We start from the raw sequence: 25,771 nt of genomic DNA on the forward strand, positions 1-25,771 counted from the left end.
TTATAGCTCATTCCAAGTTTAAAACTTTATCAAACTAAGTTAAATACAGTTAGGTTTAAAGGAACGTATTAAAAATACAGAGCCAAGCATTAGTCTCTTTTTCAGTGTCTCCATATACTATAAAATTGCACATTTATTGCATACAACTGCAGTGTGGAGGAGGAGAACAAGGGAAAATGAGCCCTGACCTAAAAAGGTCATCTCTACTTATGAATGTGTGTGTCCCATTTACATCAGAAGAGAAAGCAGTTATTCTACCATCACATGTCTACACACGGGAGTTTCAGAAAGGTCTCCCCTATTTCTATCTAGAGCATCCCTGATCAACAGATACATTTGTGCAAAGCAAAAATCTTTTAAGCCTGACACTTCCACAGAAACAAACTCTACAACACATGCACCTCTATATATCCTCCAGACTGTGACTCGCAGCACATACACCAACCAACCGGGCACTGAATGGTTGATCCCTCTCAGTCATCCCAAAAGCATGTGGACCATTGTGCAATTGCTCCGCAACTACTTACCACAAATATGCATTTACATAAAACTTCCCAAAGGTGTCACTTACTGTGCACACTGAAACAATCTCTGTGTACACAACTGGGATTTCTGGTCATGAAGTAACCTGGTCAGCAACAGGATGCCTGTGCAGCAGCATCCACCCCTCCAGGGCTAACAGGCTCTGCATCTGAAGGGCTTCTGCCCAGGCAAGATTTGCATGAAGAAAAAGTAGTCATGTCCAGGAAAACCCAAGTGTATGTATCCCACACCTTCTCCAAGAATCATAATATTATATGCTCACACACTGTTGAACATTCAGGGCTCAGATTTTGAGAGTTAAGATGCTGTATATTCTTAGATGGATTAACTCAGCTACAAACAAAGCACACAGGTAAGTAGGACCATGACACAGAAAGAAAAAGCAACCATTCAGTTTCAATAATCTGAAAGCTTCAGAAAACTTTATCATCATTCATTTCTACCACAGAATTGTCAATAACTCTGTGAGTTTCCATACATGTAAATCAAGAAACTCTTACTTTAAACCATTCCTTTCCTTCCACTCAGAAACCAAGGATATACACGCATACAAGCCAGGAACTAGAGCAAGAAAAGCTAGCTTCCTAAATTAAAATGAGATTAGTAATGGTAGATTTATTAGCTTGGGCACAAAATTCAAGCATTGCAGAAGTTTGATTCTTGTTTCCACACGTGGCAGCGGGTTGAGGCTGCTGATGCTACTTGTTTTTTTTGTGCCTTGACAACCGTGTTGAACAAGCTCTGTTTCTGAGAACATATTCTTTCTAACTTGTCCTCCTTGCAAACAACTCAGGATCAAAGCTCCGCTATGCTCCCACATTGCTGCAAATTAACCACCTTGTAAGCAAATGTGATCCCATCACATTTGTTTTATTCAAATCTCTCTCCAACAGTACCTCTACAGTTTGTCTCTAGGGGCTGTGCGACTAAGTATGAGGGCTGTTTATTTGCACAACTACTTTAGTAGTAATTTGTAATGGAAAAAAAGAATTAGTTCAGCCCATCTCTGAACTGTCTGAAGAAACTTACATGTTCATGGCATTGATATGTAAAACCTGACGTATCTGCGGGCTACAATAACAACCATTTATCCTTGATAAACAAAGGAAACATTATTTTTGAGCATAAGATAGCAGAATTATATACTGTCACAAGCAAAAACAGGCTTTCTGTTGTTTACTGTTAGATAGATGGGTGGCACATCTGTGGGAAGCATCCACAGGAGTAGACCGAAAGCTGTGTGAAAGCCAAGGAGACAACCAGAAAAGCAGCTGGAAGCACAGCTCTAAAAGACTGTCTAGAGTGATTGCTTTTTAGGCAGAGACTAGCTGGAATAAAGCCTTGCACTGTGAGCAAGGAAACCACTTTCTATTCACTTTCTGCTGTGTTCAGGAAAACAAAACATAGTGCATTACAAACAAAACTAAATTATAGACTTACCAGTGTCTCATCCTAAAAAGAAACAACTTGTAGTATTCTAATCCTAAAGATTGTATCAATAATGGAAAAAGCTTTTTTGTTATCCAGGCAGCAAATAAAGCTGTGATTACACAGCAGGAATAAGGTTACTGAATAAGATACCACTCTAAACCATGGGGGTGAGGAAAAAAAAAAAAAGTAAAAGAAAAAAAATCACACTTGAAAATAAAAATAAGTCACTGTGTGAGATTTTTCTAACACAATATTTTCATGGTTCCTACCTATGGAAAGGGCTGTGGGCATTAACAGTAAAAGGTTAAGTGAATCTGCTAAAATATAAGCAAAAATTTTATGAATTTTAAGGGATAAAATTTTATGATAATAAAGGGCAACTCACACATATCTCATGCAAATATCAGTATTACTTATTAACGAAATGCACTGGCATGTCGCTCTTGGCACAAGAAGAGATAAACTTGGCAAAGGTCAAGAATACCTAGTATAACTTAGGTTAGAAGGGGCTTCCAGGGGACATCTAGTCCAACCCCCTGCTCAAAGCTAATGTCAGCAAGGTAGCTAGTTCAAAGTTAGATCATTCCTGCCAGCTGTAGGGCTTCCCTATCTGAGACTTATTTTGGGGGTGTCATATTGACTTTAAAAAACAGTGTAACTCACTCTTTTTATTCTAGTCCAAATCTCTATTGGTACCAAACACGGTATTGGTGTCTTTTACTTGTCATTACTCGTTTAACTTGTTCTTGAAAATGCCTACATGGAAATTCTTCACTCCTCCCAACGATCTACTCCAGTACGTAACTATACTTGCCATTACAAAAACTTTTTCCACTACCTAACTTTGCTCTCCCTTTCAATTTCAGTCCCTTATATCCTGTTATTCACTATGGCCACAAACAATAGATTATGTCCTTTTTTTTTTTTCAAGAACTTTTAAAATATTTGAAAATTATCTTCCTGTCTCTCTTCTCACAAGTCTAAGTTAAGCAATGTCAGGACACCAACCCTTCCCTTACAGTGTAGATTTTCTGTATCTTTGATCACTCGTTGATCCTTTGAACTCCAGCTAATGAATCTATTTTCTTTGCAGTGCACCATCCAGAAGTGGACACAGTGCCAAGCAGAGCAGAAAGAAGACATCCTGTGTCTTGCTGGAGTAGTAATCTTCACACTTCTTTACTTCCTTAGCATCCGTTTTCTGTTCAATTTCTTTTGTTTTCTGCAATAACGTGATGACTCACACTTAGCGTGCAATTGACAGTAAACTGCCATTCCTAACTCGAATCCTAACACCAAATTTCTTCCCCATTCTTTATGAACCCATTTGATTTTTCTTCTGCTTTACTGCACCTCATGTTTTGTCTTGGGCACTTTCACCTACCTTCAATCCTCCATTCACCCCCCTTCCTGACTAGGTCTCCAATTTGCATAAGTTATTTTAAACTTCAGTCTCTCTGCCTACTTTCACTGCTCCTCTCAGCATGGTGCTGTTTCAAATTGAGTATGAAAGCTCTCCCTCTCATCACCCAGATTCACTAAGGAAAATATCAACCACCACCAAAACCAGGACAGATCATTGCAAAGCCCTTCTTGCTCACTGTTAAAAATGTGACCATGTATCTATTGTAACCACTCTAGGAAGATAGTTATTAGCAAGAAGACAAATACATGCTGGCTTACAATCCATTGCAGAGGTTTCTTAGTAGATACATTCGTAGATACATCTCTTATGGTAGGGTATGAGCAGCTGTTTCAGGTGCAATATTCTTTCCTGGGTTGGCCAAATTACTCATATGATAGTCTCTGCATGGGAGCAGCAACCAGCGCTTTGGAGGAGTCATGAACGCATAGAAGACTCAGACTGAAGAAGCATTAAGAGAAGCCACACAGAGCAAAAGCATTGCCTTTCACCAACTCTGAGGGCTCGGCCACAATCAAGAGCAGTACCTCAAGACGTTGGCTGAGTCTGGCCACATTAAATGCTCTGGTAGCAACCAAATTTTAGAATCCCATAAACTGTCAAGCTAACCTAGCTAGCAGGTTACAGAAAAAAGCAAGGGGACAGGGCAGTGCTGCAAAAGCCCCTTTGGTTGTGATCCTTTCCACTGCAGCTCCCCAGAATCACTGGTGTCAGAGAAATTCTGCTGCAAGAGGCACAAGACGGACACAAAGATACTGCAGACCTAAACACTGTTCCCTGAACAGCTGGGATACATATCTCTTCTGCTCCATTCACCTGGGACAGCATGTTCACTAACTGAACAGGATTCTCAGTAAGCATTCCAAACCTACATTTCTGATTGGTCCTAATGAAATTCAACGCCTATTTTTAATATCAATACGCTATCCGCCAATCTGTTCGTTTTGGAAACGAAGCTTGAAGTGTATTTTAGATAAACTTTTACTTTCGAAAAGTAAAGATACTTAAAGACCAGAGTAATGTTTGTGTGCTGGTGTTAAAAAGAAAAAGGAAATTCCTGTTTCCTTTAATTTCAGCTCCTGGAAGACCTGCAACAGAATTTTCAAAGGAAAACAACACTTCCTTTCTATGTAACAGAAAAGGAAAAAAGACCCCTCTTCTCCTCCAAACAAGCTGACTGGCATAAATTGTTATATGCACTTTCTACTTTAGCATCTCATCCCGTCCCGTCCCTTCCCTTCCCCTGCCTCCACTCTTCCCAGTTTGTAGTCCAACTTTTTTGGTTGGTCAGTCTTAATTCACATCAGTGGGAAATCAGCACATAACTCTGAAAATCAGCATGTGCAGCCAGAAGACTGTAATCGGCATTTACTTGAATAACAACTTCTTTTAGGATCACAGCATACACTAAGGTGGGTTACAGTTGCAAAATACTAACATGTATCTCAGATTTCTGATCTATTTTTAAAGAGAATATTTGCATAACCACAGCCAAGGAAAAAAAATAAAAAATATATATATTTATATCTCCTGTCCTCCTTCCCCGTTTTCTCCATGGTTCTGTAGGACTCTTCTTCCTCCGGGAATTAATATTCCTGGCTCTTACTCCAAAATTTTCCACCATTGGCTGAGGCCTTTTGTTTTACTCTCAGTTAGGTTTTTCTTATGCTTGTTGTTAAGTTTAGATATTTTTCAGCACTTATGATTATTGTGGCAAAGAAACAGTGCAGTAAATCTCATTTTATAAAACAGCCAGAGGAGAAAGATGACAACAGTTTTACTATGCAGCCTGAGCTATTTTCTCTCCAAATGAGAGAAAACATCAATGCTCAAAACAAAACAGTAGCTCCAACCATCATTACGTAAGTGTAAGTAACTATTCAGCGAACTAGGAAGCTAGTTAAATATCTCAAAAGTAAAAGTCCTCTTGGAGGCCTTCCCACATGAATTTAAATCAGTGTACCAAAATAAGCCATCCTCGTGCAGTGAAGAGATCCTACAGTTACACCACCACCCTTGAATGAACTGAAAAACAACAGCTTTTTCAACTAATTCATCATTAAAGAATAGTATGTTTTACATGGAAAATGATGACATACACTACTAGTTTCAGATTGCTCTGAAAACTACATAGTTTAGACAACCCCAAAAGGTTAAATTACATCAGATTTTCACGATACATATTCCATACATGTCCTCATCACTTCAAACAGCCAAATGCCTTCTAAAAGTGACACAAGACACTGCCAGCTACTGTCTTTCACCAAGAACAAAGCACACACACTTTAAAAAAAAAACCTGCTCTTTTTTTTTTTTAATCAAAGGCAGTAGAATCAGGGTAGGACTTTAACATGGGAAGCAAAGTGATGAGTTTGACGAATGCTTTACTAAGAAATTTCATCCTACTACGCCTGCCCTAATTCAATAAAGTTATTTACCTTCCTTGCCAATTTCCATGCTGGTGACAGGCATCAGGAAGTTTGTTGACCCAAGAAGAAGAGGTTCTTGAGCATTATGGAGCGCAATGCTCTTCCTGGAACATTATGTACCTAGACCACTACTCACGGTTAAGATCAAAGCATCAAGACTACACTTTCTACATAGCACACAACAGCTTTGATGTAACTTTTGTGACTGGTGTAAAAGGTACGCAGTACTATTTTGTACTGGTTAGATCTACTTAAGAGCGGTGCCTTTAGGATAAAAAAAAAAAACTACTGGGTTTCTGTAGCTCACAAATGAGGTGGAGAAGACCTGTGACGCTGAGCAGGTCAGTAGTACCAGAAAGCATGATTCAGTCAAAACAGATGGTGTTAAGCATGAAGTTATCACTTGCAAAAGAGCTCAGTCTTAGTAGCAATTCAAGAACACATCTTACACTGAACTGACTTAACTGTGAATGTGAAGTGACTGCAGATCCTTTAAAAGTGCTCCTTTTGTGCACCAAAGTGACAAGCATTTTGGTAAGATTTGATTTCCAACATCTACTTCATTTCTGCTAACCATAGCACATTTTTAACTCCTAGAAAGCAGTCTTAAAAATCTTGTTCATGAATCCCACGAGTGGTCTTTCCCAGATGTATGCAGGGCTTGTACTGCTTCCTTACAACTCCAGTGCTTCTAGATATTGCATGGAGTCCAGAAAGTGACAGAGACCTTGGCCTAATTTTGAAGACTCTCTCCAACAAACAGAGATATTTTCAGTCAACCTTCTTCAAGCACAGTTAACTTTAAAAGCAAAACCATGTAATCGGCCAATTCATCCAACTAGCAATATCTGACCCGTGAAAGGTTGTTTACATATTCAGACCACTGGGCGAGCTAGAGCCATGCTGTTTCCAGTGATGGCACTTCAGAGTATTTCCTTCAACTCCTGACAACTTTTTCAGCATATCCTTAGAGTTTGTAAAGCACTGTTCTGCAGAGACAAATTTTTGCACTTTAAACTAGTACCAAAGTCTACACCACTTTGAAAAGTCAAAATCCTATCCTGCATAGACTGGGATGAGGTATATTTACTAGAGGAATACATGATCTACAAAAATACCACATCATCCCAGTCTTATTGCTATTCTACAAATGGTTCTGCATTTTAAGTGACAATTATCCAAGGTCTTAGTTCCTCAATTGAAATTAATCACTTGAAGACTAGATTAGGGTTGTTAGAAACAAGGCACTATGCTTCTACTTTTAAAAAGTAAAATTTGTTTTAGTTACCACTGAGAAGCTAGTAACTTGGGGTTTTGCTTTTTCTTTAAAAAAATGTAAATAATATTTTCTTTCCAAGTGTAGGTTTACTTTGCTGTCCAAAGACTGACAAATACCTACAGGAATCTAGTGCATATCATATAAATGAAATAAATAACAAAATATGATGATCAGAGATGATCATCTCCTTCTCTGGATATATTCAAAACCCACCTGGATGCGACCCTGTGCAATGTGCTCTAGGTGGACCTGCTTTGGCAGGGGGTCAGACTAGATGATCTCCAGAGGTCCCTTCCAACCCCAGCCATTCTGTGAGTATGTGACACCCCATTGCCTTTCAGTGAATGGGAACCGCAAGCACTACGTTTGCTTCTAACTGAACTACTCAATAATTCGTAATGAAAATGTTATCCAAGAATTAAGATGCCATCCCACAAGGCTTACTAAATAAACATAAAATGATACCAACCTAGAAAAAAAAGCTCTTAGTAAATATATATCATCAGTTTCTGAACCTTTTCCATTGGTGCAGAAATGTGTCTGAAAATGTGGTACTAAATGAACTCAAATCCATTTTGGTTTTAGACAACCTGTGCAAATTAATAAAATGCTAAACATAAGTTAAAGAGTAAAATAAAATTTAAAAAACAATATTCTATGTATAAATTTCTCTTGAAGCAACACCTTAAGAGCAAATTATTTAGACAATAGTTTTACAACTCTGATTTATGGTTAATTAACACATTACTGATGTCTTGTTACACTGATTTTTATTTCACAAATTACCATCTTAATGCTCAACAGCAAGATCTGGAAGAAGATAAATGCAGAACTTTTATACTAACATTAAGAAAGTATTGATTTTAAGCATTCAGATAGGGGAAAAAAAAAAGAAAAAGAGTATAAGAATAGAGCTGTCTGACCAACAAAAGTTTAAATTATCACCAAGTGCCATATACACTAGTACTCTCCAAATAGCAGATTTTTGTTAATTTCTTTTAATGGATACTTGTCTTTGTGTTATGCTTTGACAAAAGAGAACAGGACTTGTAAACCATATGTCAAGTAAGAAAGAAAAAAAAGCATGAGAAAGAATTTCAGAGATATATGCCTTTGCTGAAGTGAAAGCAAAATTCTTGGGAGGTTCTTCAGCAAGAAAAGAATCAGTAACAAAAAAATCTAACTAGAGAATGTGGTATTAGCCAAAATGAAGAAAATACTACTTACAATGCTATTCAAATATCCTTTTCTTGTCAGTCTTTGGCACATCTACACTTTTGTTGTCCAATTAAAAGATCTATGTATTACCACAACCTTGAGAACCTGACATTTTTCCTGCTGATTGCATTCAGAAGGCTAGCCTACCGACCAACTGCTGCAGCAGAGATCACACCACAAAGCATCTGCTACTCAACTGCCCAATGGTGCGGCGGGCGGCAAGGAAGGCACAGACTCTGAGATCGAGGATGCAAGGGCCTGAAGCCGAAAGGCCTAAGGCTTTTTATTGTTATCCTACTACCCTATTTAACTGCTACAATGCAGGAGCCAGACTAGGCAGTTCAAGATAACATCAACATTCACACGCTAAGCACTCATCACCCATTCTGGGAAGAGCCAGTGTTCTGGACTCAAAACATCAACAACCATTCCTTGTTTTCAGCTCTGTGTTCAGAACTGACCTTCCACACATGTTTACTTCTTTCATGCCTCAAAAAGCCCTGTGAACTGGTCTCGGCTCCTTTATCTTAGAAGCAAGCAAAAACTATTCTCAGTGCAGTGTTCCCAAGCAAATCTTATGCTCCCCAAGTAAAGCACAGCTGTTTGCAGACTGAGGGTCTTCCACACAATGGGGGAAAAAAGATATATCTATACGCCACAGAACTCATCTGCTTCTTTTATACTTAAATAAGGGTTACAAGTTGGCTGTGCTACAACAGACAGTATTCCTGGAAAACCTCAGCTTCCTCTTATTGGACCTGAGGCATAACTGAAGATAATATTCTCAGCAGAACAGTCAGAACAAACCACATAGCAATGTCACTTAAGACAGAATGTGTGTTTTAAAATTATTTGATCTTTGAAGGACATACTCTACTATCTTCCAGGAGATCAGATGTTTAGAAAGGAAAACCAAACCAAAACACCCCTTCTTCTTCTAGAAACCGTTGATGAACAAGTTTATTTGCTTTTTACTGAAGGACAAAAAAGAAACATCTTACTTGCAGTGAACAGTCCTGACCCTCATAAAAACTGAATTTTCCAAGGTTCACATGGGGTGCAATAAGATCAACAAATACATATAAAAAGGTAAAAGTCTATTACACACAATAGCAACTTGGTTATTTCATGAGATTGCTCATGTTATTATAATAGGTGCATTTCCCATTACCTGGTCAGTTTGCTCATATTACTTTATTTCTTGTATCATACTCTGACAAGAAATATTTTACATTTCATTCAAAGACAGCAAGAAAAGTCTTTCAACAATGTTGATTGGCAGTTTGCCACTACCATCACTGAATCATCAGGGAAGACAGAAAGCAGCACCATAAATAACATTCTCCAGCCAGGTCCATTGGCCATATGTTACATGGCAGGGGGGGAACCAAACAAAAAAAAAAAACAACAAACCCAGAGACCATATGTTTTTCCAACAACTATAAACCAGGAAAAAAAAACAAACAACAAAACACAACTATTCAGCCTAGACCAACCCCTTCCTCCAACAGTAGCATTTGGTTTTCTTCAGGCACATTTTTTTCCTTTTTAAATCAGGATCACTCTAAGTTAATTTTCCTGAATCTACTAGCAGGTGTTTATTCCTCAACACAGCAATACCTTCTGGAGCAGAGCTAGTCAACAAGCCATTCACAGATTGCTAACATACAGCAGCAGTGCACATGCCTGTACTATTCATTTCTCTGCCATCCAGCCATGTGAATCACAGAATCACAGAATGTTAGGGATTGGAAGGGACCTCGAAAGATCATCTAGTCCAATCCCCCTGCCGGAGCAGGATTACCTAGATCATAATGTGAAGGCTGATTTGGTTTTGGAGCCTTTTACTTACCTTTCCCATTTTGCCATGCAGTATACCAGGACAAACTGAGGAAAGTAGTGATGAAAATTAACACGGTGGCCACAGTTCCATTTCGGAGCCTCATCTCATTTCAGCATCACACTTGTTTATGTTCTGTTAGTGATGAGGACCTATCTCATCAGTTGGGTTTGCTGCAATGAAGTCACTGAAGTCCACTAGCAGCAGCTGGCCAACGGCGACACGAAATGTAGCTCTCACATATCAGAGGTATCATAAATCAATCCATTCCAAACTGTTGTAAGCTTTTTACAGTTTTCATAAATTAAACATCTCTTTATTCTTCTGGTCCTGTTTAAAGGAAACAAAATTTTAACAGATTATGCCAAAAATATTTACAAGAGTCCCCCATGTACCAAAATACAGTAAAGAAATACTACCATATGCTCATTACTGTGGCTTACATGCATCACCCTTGCATTGCCTCAGTCTCGGCTCGGGGGAATAGAACTTGTTAGATTAATTTGTCCTTCTTTTTGTTAAGACTGCTCAATCTGGAAGATCTTAATTTCACATGAATTTGGTAGTTAAAGGACAAACACATCACCAACATGACAATTTTACGATAAACTCAAGGCAAGATCACATGTTACTCTGGCATGTGATGAACTGATACAAGAGTTGCTTTCAGGAAGCCAGCAACTCAAGGCCCCACTCCTAAGTCCTCACTTCAACAAAACCCCTCTGAGGCCTAATATAACTGCAGCAGCAGAACCGCCTCCAGCAAACTTGAGACACCAGAGCTCTACACAGCACTTACAAACCTACATCATTCATCTTTCTCTGCTCAGTGCAAGAGTATTTGATCCATCCAAAACCATTTTTTTCCTAGCTCAGCTGCCGCTAGAGCACAGCCTACAGCCACACATGCAGAGACTGCTCAATCTGTACCAACTAGCAACAACCCAAAAGCCCCACAAAATGCCATGATATGACCATATCACTCCTCTGTCTCCACCACACAGGCACAAGGACAGAACACAGAAATTACCAACAGTTCAGTTTTATCCCAGAGGAAGGTTCCATACCCTCAGATTAGAAAATCCTCAACTGGCTAAACACAGCCAGTATCTAACCCACTGTCCTAACTGAGCAAGATAAAGAGAACAGGAAAATAAATTAACCAATTTTAAAAGATGGGGAGAGGGGCAGATTTGTTTTTAAAGCACTATATCACCCTTTACAGTAGCTCAAACATTAACATTCAACATTCTTTTAAGGCCCTGCCAGTTTTTCCCCACTATAAACTACATCTGATACAAGCATGCTACCCAGCAATAAATAACTTGCTTTGAATTTTCCTTGGAAGCAGTCTCTGTCACACTCTTGCCTGGGTGCATTTAGAACAACAGGGAAAAAAAGACTTTTTATTATTATGGCACCAAGAGATTCCAGTCAAATCTGAACTACTGTTCCCAAGCAAGTATCACAGTACACACTACCTTTACCGAAGAGCTTACAAAACAAGACATAACCAACAGGCACGGTTAATAAATGAACAGAAGAGAACAACAAAGTTGCAGAACTACATGCTCTTGCGTTCAAATCTTGGTCACAACATCCAGGTTACAGAACGTCTTTACCTTCGGACAATGATTACCTCACACATAATGCTAATAATGCGCTTTGTTTTGAGGAACTTTACACACAGAGAGGTTTGTGGCTTTGAACATTAACTCAGAAATCACATAGTACCTATGAGGAAGGGAACAAATGCAAGTACATGGGAAGCAGACAATGTGAATGGTAAAATTCAGTAAGAAACAAAATAATGAGCAGGAGTGGAAAGAACTGTAAAAGGCCTAACGATATGAGAAACCTGAATTCAACACAATGAAAGATAAAGACAACTGAAAGACCTATAGAAAGCTAATACGGAGAGCACGGCATGCCAGGAAATATCATCAGCACCAGCACTTTGAATAGGAGAGGGACATAACAAAAGCCAGAAGGGTAGGCAATAGTAATTAGGTGAGAAGATAAAAGTCTGGGTCAACTTTAATAGCAAGGAGAGGCAAAGATCTCAAAACCCCAAGGTTTTGTAAGGCCCATCTACATGAATTTAGGAAGTCCAGGCAATTCCCAGACTAACAGAATAAGTGACTAAGATACTGATAAGGTCAATGACACTAACAGTTTAATACAGCTAAAGTGTCTCTGAAGCAAGGATGCCTAAACTGTAATCTACCCTTACTACTATTTTAGCAGCAGTCAGATCTCTCTGGAGCAGCTCAGGTGTGCACAAAGGACCAGGCTGCAACCTAGACAGATTATCCCAGTGGGGGCAACAGACAGCTGGTCCAACATGCAAACAAGAGAGGGCAGCCAAGAGAGCAAAAATATCACCTGAAAATGCAAGGAAATTGAACTGCCTGCCTTGCCAGAAAATGTGGGCATCATTTTTACATTTGCTGCAATAAAATCAAGATGCTGTGATCTGGGCTTCTCACTGTGCTATTTGAATCCACAGAAAAATACAGCCTGAAAGAATCCAGAAAACAAAAAAAACCCAAACAAACAAAAAAACAGTAGCAACATGATTCAATTAGCAGTGAGTATGCACAAAATTGTGTCAAATTAATAATTATGAGTTTGTGTTGGCTGGTTCTGCTTTTATCCTTCTCTTCTGGTGTTGTAGCCACTCCTCTTAGCACAGGCACCAGCAGCTCAGCTACAGCTCAGCAGTGCTTAGATGATTATTCAAGCATCTCAGTATATCAAACTGCATACATCAAGGCCATGCATGAACCAGAAGTGTTCCAGCTTTTAAACACACACATAGTTAAACCGGCAGAAACCCACATGAATTATTTAAACCCCAGGTGGTCACTTTAGGTTTGTTCAATAATTTACAACACAAACTAAACAAACTTAACTGAGGGGTAATCCAGTTTGAGCAGACGTTATGACAGGGTATAACAAGATAGATGAAGCCTATGAAATTTACCAGCGCCCCTATGACCTGAACCTTTCCCACTGCAGATTTACGGGAATGACCCTGCTAGATGCCGAAGGCCACGGGTACTGAAGGTACCTGGTACCTCTCAGGTGCTGAGCAGCACCCTACTGAATAAACCAAGAAGTTTCTGTATGCATCCACTCACAAAATACACACAAAGCATATTTCCAACTGCAAACCATAAAAATGCGCCTGCAAAGGCCCTTCACATAGTTTGCTGAAGGGTCAGCCTGTGCAGGATCAAAGCCTGAAGAGTGCCAGACTTCGGAGGGGATGAGACCAGCCCCCGTCCTGCCGGGAGGCGCACAACCACCTACCGCGGCGGCGGCGGCCGCGCTGCGGTTAAAAGGTTGTTCTTTAAGGCACGGGAGAACGGTTCGCGATGAAAAGCCAACAAGAAGGAAAAAGGTGGAGGAGACTTCTTAAACCAGGGGCTTTTCCCCCTCGTTTCCACCGAAACGCTTCAGCAAACCCCGCGCTGCCACCGGCGGACGTTTACCGGCCGTTCCCTCCGGCTGGCCCGCGCCCTGCCGTTCCGCAGCCGAGTCCCCTCAAGCCCGGGGCAGGGGGATCCGCTGCCTGCGTGGAAACCATCCCGAGTTAGTCAGGACCTTCCCCGGTGCCTCTCCGCCCCGTTATTTAGTCGGGGAAGGGAAAAAAAAGAAAATTAGGCGAGGAGATAGGCACCGGCCGCCGCCAGCTCTGCCGGGCGGCAGAGGGCGAGAGCTGCGGAGACGGGAGGGGAGAGCGGCGGCGCGGGGAGCTGCGCGGCGCCCGGTGCATCGCAGCGAGATTGTTGAGGGGAAGGAAGAACAGGAAACTGCAAACTCTGCCGAGCCCTCCTCGGGCTGCCGGCAGGCAGGCAGGAGGAAGGGTGGACAGAGAGATGGGGCAGCGGCGGCAGCAGCAGCAGCGCTCCCCAGGGCACCCCAGGCAGAGAAGGCGCGGGGGGCGGAAGCGCCGCTGTGCCCCAGACCCCAGCACCGCCCTCCACACGCCCCGCGGGTACCCCCAGCACAGGGCGAACGGACGGGGTGGCAGCAAGTCCTGCGAAGGAGCCGCAAGAGCTCCCTACACCACTACCACCGCCACCACCACGCAGGTGCATGTGAGCGCAGAAGGGTGCATGCATGCAGATGGGGGAGCGGGACGGCCCCCCCGCCTATCCTCCCTCCGGCGACACCGCAGAGACCCATGGCGCTGGGAAGGGAAGCGCCTCTGCTGCCCACCCACTCCAGAGGGTGCGGAGAGGAGGGACGTCCGGCCCCAGCCTCCTAAAAAGCCAAGTCGGCTGTAACTGCCGCCACCCGGCTGTAGGCTCCCAAGCCGGGTCCGAAGGCGGCAGGAGGGGCCCGGGGCGCGCAGGGGGAGCGGGACCCGCTGACCGCCGCTGCCATCCTCACCTGTGCACTGCGCTCCGGCAGGGGGAGCCGCGGGGCGCGGGCGGCGAGCGACTGTGTCAGCTAGCGCCGGGGCTCTCGCTCCCCTCGCCCGCCCCCGCCCCCCCCCCGCCCTTTCCTGGTCAGCGACGCACCCGGCTCGCGCAACCACTCCCCGCCCCGAGCGCCAAGGAACCGCGCGGGGCTCCGCCCCGCCCACCGGCGCGGAAGCCCCTCCCACCCTCCAGGAGCCGTCCCCGCCGGCAGCCAATGGGCGCCGCGTCGGAGAGCGCCGTTCATTGGCTGGATGTCCTGTCGTTCTCTTCGCCCGTGGCTATAAATGGCTCAGTCTCGCGAGGTCTCCCCTAGCAGCCGCAGCGGGAAGGGAGTTGGGGAGGTGTGTTTAGCGCTCCTCTTTCCGCATCGTGTCCTCTGCTCAGCTGTATTTTGGGGAGTTTATTGTTGTGGAAGAGTCCCAGGAAAGGCTTACCTGCCCCAGTACTTGGTTGCTTGTTGCCCCATGGTCAGTTGCAGGTGGTCCATCCTGAACGTGGGTCGCTCTGGTCACTTCAGGGTCAAGCTCCTGGCCTGCTATGGAGGGTGTGTCTATATACCTGAGAGGAAATTGAGCTCAGCAGAAGATTTCTCAGGCTGTCTGTCAGTGCCAAGCAACTCACATGTGTTGGTGGCCTGTCTGGTGCACTTGTTCACCGGTGACAAGAAGTCACAGGCATTGATTTTAGTGTTGAGTTCATGCTGTGCCAATCATCTCCTAGAGCTTGTATCAAGAACTGAATTAAAGAGCAGCTTGTTGCTTCACACCAGTTAAATGAACTCTCTGTTGTTTGTACCGTTCACAAGTGTGGCTCTGAGGAGAGCGTTCATGTTGCAATGGCATGTGTGCTGCCCGAGAGGCTGCTAAATAGATACAGCTTTGGAGGTGTGAAAATGAACTCACTTTTCTCCAGAGGGTCGTTACTGCTGCGTTGTGCAACTGGTGAAAGAAAGTCGGTGGCAGCTTTACTCTGTGGGTTCGTTATTTAGGGTTGTGATGTTTCTGGTCTGTAAGTAATCCCCTGTCTTCAGTGGTTCGTTTCATGTGTTCCAGGAATTTCATGCATGTTTTGGGGTCTGAAAGCTCCCATTAAAATCAAATAGCACCCTCAGGTTAGGGTACAATCCTATCTATCTACCTCACAAGAGCCATGCTCTTACCGTGTAGTGTTAACTGGTTAGCAGTGTTCAATCATTTTGATCAACTAAATTGCTTCCTCTTTTTTCCCTCATCTTCCACTTAATTTAGACAAAGTCTACAGTACACATTTTTGCTCTCAGTTAAGGCTATTATGCTAGATATGGTGGGATAGTTCCCCACTAGGACTTTATAAACTGTGCAAAAATCTTACTAGTTGTTCTGTCTGAAAAACAACATTTAACAAGTCTCCATAGATTTTTTTTTTAACCAATGCTTGAACACATTACAGTATTTTTGCACATTCGGGTACCTGCACAGTAGCCCTCAGTGATTTTCCTGGCTTTCCCAAAGCTTGCCAAGAGGGGCTGGTGGCAACTCAGGCAGAGTGCAGAAAAGAAGCTCAGGAGAAGTCTGCAAGGTCTTGACACACAGGCTGTTCTGTGATTTTATTCATTGAGTGGTGAGAATTTATTATGTAAATGTGTGCTGCAATCCTCCCTTTTATAATGAAGTGGAATGAAGTGGATTTTTTATTGAAAAACAAATTCAGTACAATAAATTTCAAACAAAAATTAGTGCATGGACGTCCTTATGCACGTGCACGTACACACAGACACACACATATCTACAGCAGAATTTTCTGAAGAGATCCCAACAAGCTAAAAACATTAAAACCACCATTGTTTGCCTCTAACAGATTAGTGTTGCTTAGGGATATGAATTTTTGCATTTCTGTGCCGGGAAAAAAAAACTGGTGGAGACATTTTCACATAAAAGTCCTTTTGTCAGGAGAGCTTCGTCTGCTGAAGAGAAGACTGTTAAAAGACGCGTTTAATGACAGTTATTTCACGAGGACTGTCTGAGCCGTCCTACTTTTTGTTCTTTCACTGATTGAACATTTGCATTAGGAAGGTTTACCAACTGAACCTTGACAGTATCCAATTAACTATTAACTTCCCCAAACAATAGAGTAAGTGTAATGTGCTTGTTTCTCAGTTCCTCTGACATCTTCCCCTGAAGTTAGTTTCCTGAGAAGGAAGGCAAAGTTCAAGACAGGAAAAAAAAAATCAACATTGCCCTCATTTGACCTACGACAGCAATAATCAAATGCCTCTTGGCGTACTCCGCTGCTTGACGCGTGGAAAAAGCGCGTGGTGAAGGAAAACGCTGTGGCTGACAGAGAAAAGGAGTTGGGGCTGTTCAGCTGACACAGTAAAATGTCGCTTACTTCTGGTGAGGATGGCCGTTCCCCTTTAGGCCTGAACAATATTTAATGCTGGCAAATTTCCGAATTCTTTCTTCCTGCCAAGTTATTCTTCCATCCTGCAGCCACTGCTGTTCAGCTGGAGTATTGGTTTGAAATTGGAGAAGATTGAGCAGTTCCAAACACTTTGTGTTTAAATGCAAGTGTTAAGGTACAAATGCTAAAACAACCATAATGGGGGAGACTTTTGGGGGAGGAATTGTTTAAAAAATATGGGAAGTTTAAATCCTTAGAGTTCCGGCTTTGGTTGCTGAAAAAAAAGACCAAGGAGCTTGCTATTCTATACCAGCAGGAAAAAAAACACAAGAGAGAAATGCATAATCATATTTTGACAGAGGGAAGATTTCACGCTGGGAAACTTTTGCTAAGGTATTACCTAAATGTCAGAGTAAAGACAAAGTGGCAAAAGACGCTCCAGGCCTGCCATAATTTCACATATGCTGCAGTGACTGTTGCTGGCACACCTGAGCTCTCAGCTTCTGTAGGGCTGCGCAGTTGTTGCCATTCATCAGATTTGGAGCTTGTTTTACCCACTTTTTATGACTCACTCAAAAGTACGACAGTGGTGGTGTTCTTGCGTTTCACTGTGCTCATGTTCTGGCTTTCCCAGACACCAGGGAAGATGCAGCAGAGGTAGAGGTGCTTGGCGGTGGTAGCAAAACTCTTAAGAGTTGCTCGGCTGAAAAATGGCCATCTGAAAATTATCTGTGTCTCCTGACTGACAATTAAATCCTGTCTCAGAGACGGGATTTATTCCCAGCCTGCTACTAACCTTGTTTTTTAACAGAGCAAACACCTTGGGACTCTGAGTGCTTCTACCTCCATTTCACCCCAGTTTTGCCTTTTTCAACAGTAAGCATTTCATGATTGAATCCCTTTTGCTATATGCTGGCTGAGCACCTCGCTTAGTGAAGCTGTGTTTCTGCTGGGCCTTTGCTGCACTCCCATATCAACATTAAAAATAAAGAGGGGCACAAATACACCCGGTGTGTATCGGGGCAGGATTGGCAATGGTTGCCCACTGCCCCTGCAATCTGTCTGTACCCTAGGCTGTCTCCTGTGTGAGGTCACTTGCCATCCCTACAGCACACGGCTGGTGAAAGGAAAAGCAACTCCCCTTCAGCCACCTGCTTAAACCTGATGTGTTGAGGAGCCAGGCTTCAAGCACCACTGCAGCATGGGGAAGACTTGAGGCCCTCACCTGGCACCATGTCAGGGCAGTAGGAGACCAGGCTAATGGGTAAGGGAAGAAGGGGAGCTTTCCCATCCCCTCCCTGTGACTAGGAAAAATGGTGTGTGTGTGTAATGATACTGCAGGTTTTCCCATCTCACAGACAGGTTTGATGCTCATACAAATTCCGCTCTCATTACGGCTTTATAGGCACAAACCAAAACAAATGAATGCTTCAGTGGCTGAGCTAGTTTGCAAAAGACAGTTTTTGTTTCGTAGTACTGTAAACGTATTTTATACATGAAGCTGCTAGATGTACAGTTCATGTATTAATGTGTGGCTTGTGTAGCACCTATTGTAGTGCTAATACTCAACAAATAGGTGTAGAAAATTACGTTAAAATATGATTGTAGACACAAATGCTTAGTAGCCAAAAAATGCCACATTTACATAAAATTTATTCTGCCTTTTCTGTGACTACACTATGAAATAATCTTCTGTTATATGTCATGATGCTGCTTTTCCGCACACAGCTGGGTCTCACTCGGAAGTCAGGTCTGATGGTGCCATCCTTTCCAGGAGGTAAATTGTCCACTTTAACAAGATAAAAACTGAGGTGGGAAAGAGCAACTAATCTGTCCAAGAAGGCTCTCAGGGAGGTAGGAACAGAGCTCGATCTCCAAGCTCATGTTTCTCTACCCTCACGCCCACATCACCGTCATTTCACTCACTGTGGAGGTTCTGTCTGAGCCGCAAATGCCTCTGCCATATGCTCAGAGGTGATGAACATTTACATTTATTCATCTCCTCCTGAAGGCAGAGACTTTTAAATACATCCCTACTGTTACATAAACATAGACCTGGAAACCGTGAAATTCATATTGTGCCAATATTGCTGACGGTAGCTGAGGTCCAATGCCTGGGTAAAGAGCAGTCAGATACAGTTACTATTGAAGAGATAGTCCAAGCGAAAGGAAATCACATTAAGAATTAAGGATTTTGATTGCCAGCTCATTTTTCACGTGCCTGCTTCATGGTACTCTTACTCCTAATTTTAAAAGGTAGAAAATTTTTCAGAGAAATTTTGAGAACTAGACTTTGTGCATTAGACATCTTCGTTGTAAGCAAAACACACTGGGAAGATGTCTCCTTTCACTTACCTTGGGGTAACCTGGTGGTTGGTCTACTGACAGCAGGGAAGATGCAGTTAAACGGAAGTCTGAATCAGGCCCTCAGCAAGTGTAGGTTTCTGAAGGTGCTCTTTCCTAGCAAAAATAAATACAGGTCCAGACAACATGGGGAAAGAATCCAAGTCAACTTACATAGCAAAAAATAAGATATTTTAGAAGGAAGGGTCTCTCAATTGTCTCATTGTCTCATTGGTAGATGAAGCTTTGAGAGAGTTTGTGACTCCTGTATAACTCTTAATTTATTTTGTGCAGAATTGTTACAAACTATGAAGATTTTCTAGCTCCACGCATTACAAATGCCCAAATACCTGCTTAAGTAATACACAGTTAAGACTCTAGCATGTTCTCCAAAGACATGGAGATTTGCAAAACCTGAGCTAAAATCTGCAAAAACAATGCAGATCTAAATTTCTGACTGCCAAGAAACACAGACTAAAACTTCATACTCCAGACTTCTGGCACAGGCTCCCCTGCCAAAGAGTGGGCTGGCTGCACGTTAGTCTTTGCATCCTTTTCTTTGTCTCACCTCTCTTCTTGTCTGGCCCAGCCCAGCTCTTTGTCACCAATCCTTCGTCCCACAGGAAGGCAAGGTTGTGCAGGACAGGGTTCAATCCACTTTGTTAGGACCAGACGTTAAGAGTCAAAACCAGGCACCAGACTGTTGGCTAAAAACCCAACTCTGGCGCAAGTAGCTCCCTCCTGCTCTTGCCCCAGGAGATATCTGGTCAGGGTGTCTTTCTTCCACTGAAGGGCAGATCTGGACACCTTGTGTGGACCAAACCGGAATAAAGCGACTGCTACCCCATCCCTTCACTTCATGCTCAGTTTCTGATGGTGGTCAATAGCCTGCAAAGAGCCATGCTACAGCAAGAGCTCTGTAGATGGAGGAGCAGTGGGGAAAGCTTCCTGTGCTTTCGTGCACCAACCTGACCTCTTTCTTCATAGAGGCGGAGCACTAGGTGAAGGATGACCTTGGTGCATGTTTTCTGCTACTAGAGACAGCTCGGGGCAGGGGATGAAAATTCCTTCTCCCAACAAAAGGTGAATGAGGGGGATGGTAGCAACAAGTTAATAGATGAGGTTGTTTACAAGGATGGAGCAGGCTGCCTCTCCATGAATACCACTAGCTGTATGACGATCTGCGTTCATTCATGGCAACCTAATTCTCAGCCAAAACTGTGTATAGGAACCTGATGCTCGAGACAATGGTTGGGTGAGAATTTGCACTAACTGCAGTCATCACCTGTGGCCTACCAACACTTGAGCCAGCATCACCTCAACAGGAAAAGAAGCATAGCCCTCATTCTTGTACCTTCCCTACCCCAACACCTCCTGCTCTGATCCTGTGCCACTCTCCTGCCTTCCCTGACTGCTTTGCCTTCATAATCCTCTACTAAAACTGTGAAGAATAACCAGAAATTGTTAAACCAGCTCACACTGGGATGAAGGGAAGAAGAGACGGATTCATGAGTGGCTTGACAAAGCATGACCTTGCAACTTGTGTCCTTCTAATCATGTCCAGCCACGTCACATCTGATACGGGTAACAAGTTCAGATCCTAGGTGCATCCCTAATAATTGGTAAGGGGGTTTTGGTCTCCCCATCAAGCTGCCCTTTCTAAACTTTACCTTGTGCATGTCATTCCACCCCGCAGCAGGGCCATGGACAAGCAGGCACAAATCCACTCCATAGAGGACGAGAGCCATCATTTGAATCCGAGGTATGTGCCAAAATGATTCTGTCAGCAGCTGATTTGGGGCAGGGGGGAAGAAAGAAGGAATAAGAAAATGATATCTTTAGACCCCCTTGCTCGAATTACCTTTAGTACGTATCACTAACCTTAACTTGTATCCCCCGAGACATGGCAAGTGTGAAGACAATCCCTGTGAGTGTGTGAACTCTGCAGCATTGAAAATAATTATCAAAGCCAGTCTCCATTGAAACTAGCAGAGCTGTTGCTCTGCTGTAATGAAAAGATCTCATGCTTTGCCCTATTGCAGCAGGGATCCAGGCTGTATTAAGTCATTCTGACCAGCCTTAAAGGCTCTAGTGATGTTCCTTTCATTTGAGTGTTATCTTTCTGCCAGTTTAGAATCCCATCTCCTCCCCACAAAGCAAACCTGTAGTTATCCAAGCAGCAGTGGGAGGATGGTAGATGGCAAGGAAAACAGAGGTAGGACAGAAGCTTTCTTCATGGCATTTAGAAATAATGAGTGCAATTTCCCGCCTCTTAGGACTTTTTAGACCAAGGTTTTAGGAAAAAGAGAAATGAACTTTAGTCAGACAGGAGCCTTACCCATATGTCTGGAGTAACGTGTAGGTAGCAACAAGCTAGGCACTGCTGCAGCTCCAAGAGGCAACAAAAATCACAGTAATAACAGAAGAAGAGCTTTGGTACTATCAGACAGCTCCATCCCCCAGGAAGGACACCGAGGACATACATTTTTCAATGAAGTGGTGTATTCCTTTCTTCACAGATTCAAAAGAAGCTTTAGACTCCCATCTCCACATGCAAACTAGGCGTTCAGCCTCCCCTCAATTGCATGCAGATTACTCTCCTGGCACACAAAGGGAAACAGCAGTTAAGAGCAATATGTTGATACTGTATTTTATTCCTAAAAATTGCTCTTCAGAATGACAGCTCCCAGTGTGATCCCACGTGCTGTGCAACCGCGTGGGCAAATGCTAATTCCACCCACCAAACGCGCAGGTAATGACAGTGAACAGGACAGGGGTCAGGAGCAGACACCAATCAAAGCCATTAAGTACCGCTGGCAGCCAGAGCACGCCGAGCAATTAATAAACACTTTCTGAAGTTTGTAACATGTCAGTGATGACGAGTTTGGTAACTGCAATAGCTATATCACTAGCATATTGCATGTCATGCATACTATTACTGTTATTCCTATCCTGAGAAAAACAGAGCTGTAATAAATTACAAGGCTGACATACGCAGAGTCCTTTGTTTTTTAAGATGATGATACCTTAACCCTAGGTCACAGAGTGACTGCATATGTGTACTGACATGTTCAAAGTCAGGCCTCAGGACAACTCACCTCAAGGTGAGCGTGTTTATGGATAATTAAACCCTAAAACAATCAAGGGCCAGGTTTTGCCCCTGGCCATTAGAGAGGGAAATGCAAGGACAAGGTGGAGAGCATTGGGTGGAGAGCATCATGTTGGGCATAGGTGAAGTGGGCTTGTGTGGAAAGCAATGCCTTTCCTCCCCATCTCTCCTATGCCGCAGGCTGTGTTGCAGGCCACAGCCCTACTTCTTCCCTCTGCATTTGGGTGAGGTTGCCAGCAGCAGGAGGGTAAGCCCAGCGCTGGTCTTGCTTCCCAGGTAGCACAACTGGGATGGTAGGTGGTTCTTGGGGGAAAAATGTCCTACATTCTCCTTTGCAGAGCATGGCTGCAGCCTGGCCCTCAGCCTTATCCTTGTGCTTGTCTTGTTTCACCAGAACCTGTTTATATTTTTAAATCACAGTAATACCATATCTGCTGCTAATTACAGCTCAACAATACTAACTCAGTGTGCAAACAAGGCCATCATCCAAGTATTGTTTTGCATAACCAGAATGCTGGGGTTGTAAACATTTGCATAATGTTTAATTATTTAGCCAGAACATAAAATTTGTCTTCCTCTCAAAAACATTTTTATGAAATGTCTCAATAATTAAATACCACTATGTTTATTAACAGCAGGGAAGATTCATAAAATGTATTAGTCAGAAACAAGCAAGTAACTACATCTCGCTACAGTAAGCAAAATACGCCTTTCCGAAGTAGGTCCCCAGGCATGGCAAGCACCACCATGAACTCCTACGTGCAACGGAGCATAGTATGATTAAAAGTGTAACAGTTCAGTGGCTGTACCTTGGAGGGGTCAGGGAGCCAGAATTCGATGGCTTAATTCACTCATTAATCAATATATACAATTTTGAGAAGACTGGTTCAATTATATTGAGTCAGCTGAAGTGAGCCCAGTGTCTATGAAAGGTAAAATTTTCGGTCAGCTGGAGGTCCACACGTGGTGCTGCAGCCTGGGGAAGGCGTCTGGAGGCTCCTGCTCCGGCATACTGCCCGTTGGAAGGCGGCGAGACCCGCATATGGGGTGACAGGCCCATGTTTGTACCCCTTTTGTGGGACCTGGGAGCAGGAGGGGTTCCTCTATGCAATTGTTAACAAGGCTGAAAAAAAGTAAAACAGTATCTAGAAAAGTAGCCAGAGGCATGTAGTAAAAACATCTGGCTTGATGGCATAGAAAAGAGGTTCCTCCTGCAGCGTTTCTGCACCATCACTTGCTGATAGGGAAGAGGGGCCAGCTGTGACCTCAGTTATTTTGATGTGTAAATAGAAAAAATCCCCTAAAATGAATGGTCAGAGCCTGGGCTGAAGTTGCTGAATGTGTTGGGGATGTCCCCAGCACCAGGCAAGACCCAGAGGTTCTTTTAAGCAAGTAAAACTCTCAAGCTGCAGAGGAAGAGACAAACGCTGGCTGTCACACGCCGGACTCCAGTTTGATCAAAACAGTTTATGTGCCCAGGTGTAAAAGCTCCAAATTGTATTAAGTTGCTTGAAAGGATGGCAGAATTCAGGACCAGAAATGGAGTAATCACCCACTAATTTAGGAGGAAGAATGTCTTGTGTCCTGGGAGCAAGCATTTGCCTCTAAAATCAAATGTTTTAATAATTTGAACTTATTATAGAGAAGATATAAAGAGAAGAATAAAACTCAAAGGTTATTTTATTTAGGCAAGATGGAGATTTTTATTCTCCCTTTTAAATTCAACTTTCTACTTCAGTTGTATTTCAATAACGTTATGCAAGAAATTAAGCTGGTGTCCTTCTGCACACTCCGAAACTCATGTTACTTGCTAACAAGGATTCCAAATTACTTGAGCCAATTTCTGAGACGCACGTATAGTTAAGAGGCTCCTTTTTTGTCCATTGATTACATAAAAGCAGCCAAGGAAACCACCTCTTCTCCCTCCATATCCTTGGCGTAACTTCTAAGACTCAATTTGAGTGTCACTATTTTGCAGCACTGTGCCGGGGGCTGCGTCAGACAGGAGATGGTGAGGGTATGGCTTGCTTTGGGAGGCAGATTTGAGGAGCTGTTTGTGCAATGGGGTAAAACAAATGGGAAAACCATCATCAGTCTATGTGTTCAAATAACCAGCCTCTGCTTTCCCCGCGTGAAACGTAAGCCCACATAAACGGGCTCTGACAGGGAATGCTGCTGTTTTCCTAAGCCAAAGCAAAACCCTCTTTCCCATCCTGCTTTAGGGAAGTAGGTCACAGTAAAATCTGCCTCCCCCTGATCTCCTGTCCACGATCACAAGGTAAGATAAATTATATCCTCACATTAATGGGGGAAATTGTGGCATGAAAAGGCAATTCAAAAGCTCGGCATCTCTCTGGAGAGCAGCTGACAGCACGATCCACCATCAGAAGTGCCTTGCAACCTGCTGCCCCGGGCTGCCCGTGCCCTGCTCTCCGCTAACAGACCAAGCTCAGTAGCTGGATTGGATGTTGAAGAGATGCAGCCAGCCTTCGGCGGCAGGCAGCCCACTGCGGGCTGCTTCAGTGCGCCAGGAGAGCAAACAGAAAATCATACAGGAGGAGGAGGCAGCAAAGAAACTGGGCAGTAAGAATTCCCTGCTGAGCAGGAAAGGTTGCCTCTGTTATCTCTAGCTCCAGCTTCTTTTCTTTGCATTGCTTTTCTTCCTTCCGAGGTTGTAACACCGCAGTACGTGCCCACCACATTCTATGGATTTACTGCGCCATCGAACTGCCACGTAGCCCGAGGGTTTGAAAGAGCGTATGGGCGAGCTTTGCAATGTCACAAGGCCGGGGTGTGGGGAGTGCCTCTGTGATAAAGTAAGTTTGGGAGTCTTTTTGGGGGGCGTTCAAAATAAAGGCATGAACCAAATAAAGGGCTTCATTAAGTAAAAAGCAATCCCTTCTGCATACTTGAGGCGAGTGCTGCAGGAAGAGGCAAAGGAGTTAAAAGAAGTCAGCCCTTGTTTAAAGGAGTGGCCAGATGGGGAAGATGATGTCTGTTTTGCCTGGACAGGCTCGAGGCCTTATTCTTCTGCTGGGTCTGCAGGCAGCCTGCCCATCAAAATTATCTCCTGTGCTGAGTCCAGAGAGGACAAGTCAACAGCTTATTAAGGAGTCTCTGTTATTTCTGCTGAGAAAGGTGGCTTTTATTTTCCTGAAGGGTTATTAACTCAATTCTCCTAGTCAGAACTCTGTGTGTTTTCCCTTGCCCTTTCCAGACAGTTCTCCTTGGTTCTTCGATGTAGGCAATGGTTTGGAGGGGTTTACTGGTAGTCTCATTAAATTCTGGGGCGGGGGGAAGGAATAAAAATAATGTGGGAGTAGGATTTCTTTGGGAAACACAAT

General features: G+C 43.3%; 1 protein-coding gene across 1 annotated transcript in view; it reads right to left on the minus strand.

Moving 5' to 3' along the window:
• The window catches only part of MGAT4A (alpha-1,3-mannosyl-glycoprotein 4-beta-N-acetylglucosaminyltransferase A), an 85,183-nt gene extending 70,541 nt beyond the window's left edge, over window positions 1-14,642 (minus strand). Inside the window, exons 1-2 of the mRNA XM_068425043.1 lie at window positions 14,565-14,642; window positions 10,176-10,493 (exon numbers count right to left, since the gene is read on the minus strand). Of these exons, the coding sequence (XP_068281144.1) occupies window positions 10,176-10,269 (94 nt within the window). The 5' untranslated portion in view covers window positions 10,270-10,493; window positions 14,565-14,642. The remainder of the gene's footprint in view (window positions 1-10,175; window positions 10,494-14,564) is intronic.
• Window positions 14,643-25,771: the final 11,129 nt, after the last annotated feature.

The sequence above is a fragment of the Nyctibius grandis genome, chromosome 2 (genome assembly GCF_013368605.1).
Source record: "Nyctibius grandis isolate bNycGra1 chromosome 2, bNycGra1.pri, whole genome shotgun sequence".
NCBI classification, from domain to species: Eukaryota; Metazoa; Chordata; class Aves; order Nyctibiiformes; family Nyctibiidae; genus Nyctibius; species Nyctibius grandis.